General features: G+C 39.5%; 1 protein-coding gene across 1 annotated transcript in view; it reads right to left on the bottom strand.

The window, feature by feature from the left end:
• LOC102197077 (protocadherin Fat 3-like) overlaps positions 1-4,008 on the bottom strand; it is a 206,721-nt gene that overhangs the window by 99,180 nt on the left and 103,533 nt on the right. The window contains exon 7 of the mRNA XM_013914977.1: positions 2,265-2,404. Within this exon, the coding sequence (XP_013770431.1) occupies positions 2,265-2,404 (140 nt within the window). The remainder of the gene's footprint in view (positions 1-2,264; positions 2,405-4,008) is intronic.

The raw sequence follows: 4,008 nt of genomic DNA, 5'->3' as shown, positions 1-4,008 counted from the left end.
TTAATTTCTCTATCGAGTAAAAGTTATATCGCGATACATATCGTTATCGTTCTATCGCCCAGCTCTAGTTGTAAGATATTGTATTATTTAATTTGTTCAGTCTGTTATTGTTATTGTCTTGGAGCAACTGTAACCCACATAATTTCCTCAGGTATAATTAAAGTATTCTGACTCTGACCCCTGTTTCTGCCTGTAGTACTGACCGTTGTATGTGAAATATATGGAATGAAGACAAAGTTCCTAAAGCAAACACACTTGGTTGGTGCTAAGTGTGGTCCTGTTCCTTAGGTTGGGGTCATCCTGTAATCTCTTAAAAACTACTTCTACTGCTTTAGTGACTGGAAGACAAGTGAAGAGAGATGTAACATCATACGAGACCATTGTTTCATCTGCCTCCATGATGACATCGCTCACCCTTCTCAACAAAATCCAAGGTGTTCTGGATGTGGTGTTTAGAGCTGCCTACCAATGGGTTGAGGATCAAAACTAAAAACCTTGAGATGTTATAGGTGATCGAGTTGAGCATACAGACAATTGGTCTTAAAGGTACAAACTGTTTATTAGCAAGAGAAGCCTACAGAGAGTCTATGGTGCTCCTCTTGGGAAAGCAAATGTGTTTGACACAACAAAGCATTCAGACCAGATTCTTTGGTTGTGGTCTGAAGGGGTGTTGCACCAAGAACCTCCTTGGGATTGTTTTGGTCAATAGGAAATGGTTGCAGTTACCTGTTGTTTGCATGGAAGATGCTGATTTGTCCACAAATACTTACCATTTACTCTATGAGCTTAAGTACCCGGGCCTCCACCAGATATTCCTAGTCTGTTTTCCAGGTATATCTGGCATTCTTCCTAGCCTACTGACCCAATTCATCACTAGATAGTCATGAGTTGACAGCTCTTTCTCCTTATCCAAATGTCCAAAACAAATGACCTCAGATCAGATAATATATATTTTTTTAAAAACAGATCACTGAAATTTGGCATAAGGTGCTATGATACCAAGTACACCACTTTAGATTCAAACATGGTGTTTTTTATGGCCAACCCATACCTATGACGGAAGTCCAATAAAAAACAAACAAACACAACACCGGTTTATCAGGCTATTCCTCCCAAGCACACCTTTCCAGCTCCATATTTGCACACATGAGTGAAAAAATCTCTTGGGAGAACTATGAATTCCCCAGACAGACTAACTAAAGACTCAAAGAAGGCTGGGAATTCTGAACTATTGTTCTGGGCATGGACAGAGGTAATGTGGTGGTGGTCTTTAGCCAGGGACTTGTGAGTGTCCTCACACCCACCCAGCTACTCTCACCACAGGCCACTCCAGAAAATGATTACAGTCCAGCCATTCTCCACGAGTATGGTTCCAGAACCCTTACTATACACTGAGGTATATTTATTCGGTAGCACTCCATGTCCTGCACTTGCTCAGATTCCTTCCCCACCAGTGACGTGATGTTCCACATCCCCAAAAACGAATGTATTACTGAGGATACACAGGCCCAGGACTCCACGTTTGTCTACCACCCTGCCTAAGGAATCTATTGTAATCCAAATGTCAGAATTATTATGGAAGGTATTTCTAAATAAGGGGACCAGTCTGAATAGTCTGAATAGAAACACTAATTGTTCTTTTCATTTCTATCCTCTGTAAACCCAGTGGAATGGTAAAATAAAGTTCTTACAACTTACACTTCTTGTCATTACAAACATGATGGGAGTGGAAACTGGTGACATAATCACAACCTCTAACTTACTGGTTTGCATTACTGGACATTTCTGGTAAATGGGTTGGTTCTTATATAGCATTTTTCTACTCTACTGGAGCATTCCAAGCACTTTATAAAACATGTTTCTTTCACCCATTCATACCCATTAATACAAGCACTTTTTTCTCTGCTTTTTCTACCTAAATGCTATCTAACTTTTTTTGTTTGTTTTTTCTATCTAACATTCATACACATTTACAGTCCTGCTCTACCTCCTGAGCTGCAGCCACCCCAATGTATCACACAATCTTTCTGTTCCATGAATTTACATGTAAATAATTTAGCTGAAATATTTTCATGTCCCTAAACATGATTTTTATCTATCTGGTCATATGTACCAATTCCTATCTGGTGAATATTTTCCAATTTTAAAAGGCAATAAAGTCCACATTTTGACATTTTTTCCACGTTTTGACACAAGATTGTGCTACAAAATCAGTTGAAATGTACCAAACTGTAGGCAACGCTGAAATAAAGGAAAAGTGGTACCTGGGTATATGCAGTGTTGGTGCCATCTGTAGCCTGCACTGTCATGTTGTAGAAGGAGCACTGTTCAGCATCAAGAGGTTTGGCAATGATGATGGTGCCCACAGTCTTCGCTACATCAAACACACTGTCACTGTTCCCACCTGCACCACAGCACAAATGTCAAGCAAGAAAGGATGGCCAAAAAATGCAGCTCATACCTACTTTGAATGCACACGAGTTATGATGAATATGTGAATAAACACAAAAACCACACAATTTTATTTTGTGGATCAGTGGGTTCCAGTCATGTAAAACATGCGTATGCGTTACTGAGTCCTGAAATGCATGAATTGTTTTTTGGGGTTTTTTTGTACAATCCTAATCAGTAAATTAACCAGTGCAGTGTTGGGATAAGGGCAGAGAACATGACTAGAGACCATTGCCTAAGAGTTTGTGATAGTGCAAAGGAGGAAAGGATGGCTGCTGACAGGTTTAAGCTCTTCCATCACACACAAACACACATCACAAACTCCTATACACCACAGATTACATATAATAATATATAATATACAGCATATGCTATAAGATGCCAATATGAAGCAAATATCACAGTAACACACTAAAGCAACAAGCAAAAACACTTTCCATGCTGGTAGTACCCCTCCCTTTTGCTTAGAGTGTGCTGCAGTTTGAGTGTGTTATTGCAAAAATTTCTCATCTATTTTTGTTTTTGGCTATTTTTCCTAGTTTTTGTTTGCTTTGTGAAGTTGGTGGACTAGGGTGTTGGGAAATGGGGGCAGCTGACTAGCAATCATGCCATGAAGCTGGTTCTAGCTGTCAGCTGCTCAGTGGGGGATTATAACGCGCCTGTGGGTGAGTTGGTTGGGTATGGAGGTATGGAATCAATCTCCCAAATGACTAATGCAGTGGCAATGTTTCTGGACAGCACAAATTGTATCAAGTTGTTGACAGCGGTGGAGTGATTAAAGACACCCTCACTCCTGTTCTCTCTCTGGTTAATCCTATTTTGTCACCATCCTGCTCCACCTTTCATCAAGAATGAAGTGTTAGAGGAAGAGTTATCTAGTCTCCTTTAAACTATTTAACTATTTTACCACAAAGAGATAAATAGCGTAATTAAAATTATTGATGTTACATCAAAAGGAAGATCTCACTCAGTCTGGGGAGAGTGAGGGAGATGGCAGTGGCACTGCTGTCACATTTTCTTGCCTCGGTGGCAAAAAGACTTGCAGAGTAGCTGGATTCTAAGGAAGGTTTGCTAGCCCTCAGGCCATCCCTCCATTCTGCAAATCGCCAGATTAAAATATAAGAAATGACACAAATAACAATCAAAGTGCAATCAAAAGAGAGAAAAAGATGAAGGGGATGGACTGACAGTGAACATGTAGAGAAAGGTGAACAGTATTAATTAATATTATATTAAATGCTCATAATTTGCTGACAGATGTATTTATTTTATTCTTATTTTTAATAATTATGATGTGTATTGAATAACCCTCAGCTTTGTTTGCTTGTTGCATATTGTCTCTTTTACCCCAGGAAGGGGTTAAATGAGAATGAAAAATAGAGTAAAAAAAAAAGTAAAGTGAGAACAATAGCAAGCCGGTGGTGAATGGGTGAATGTAGGTATCAAGAGGCTAAGCAAAAGACCAGTGGGGGAAAAAAGGAATGGAGAGATGCAGGTATAACAAAGAAACAAATGGGACAGAGTAGCTGAATCTGTGTGTGTGTGTGTGTGTGTGTG

This window comes from Pundamilia nyererei, unplaced genomic scaffold, assembly GCF_000239375.1.
Source record: "Pundamilia nyererei isolate P.nyererei 1_Seehausen unplaced genomic scaffold, PunNye1.0 scaffold00243, whole genome shotgun sequence".
Lineage (NCBI taxonomy): Eukaryota > Metazoa > Chordata > Actinopteri > Cichliformes > Cichlidae > Pundamilia > Pundamilia nyererei.
The sequence above is the reverse complement of the archived record's forward strand: the minus strand, read 5'-3'. Positions and strand labels throughout refer to the sequence as shown.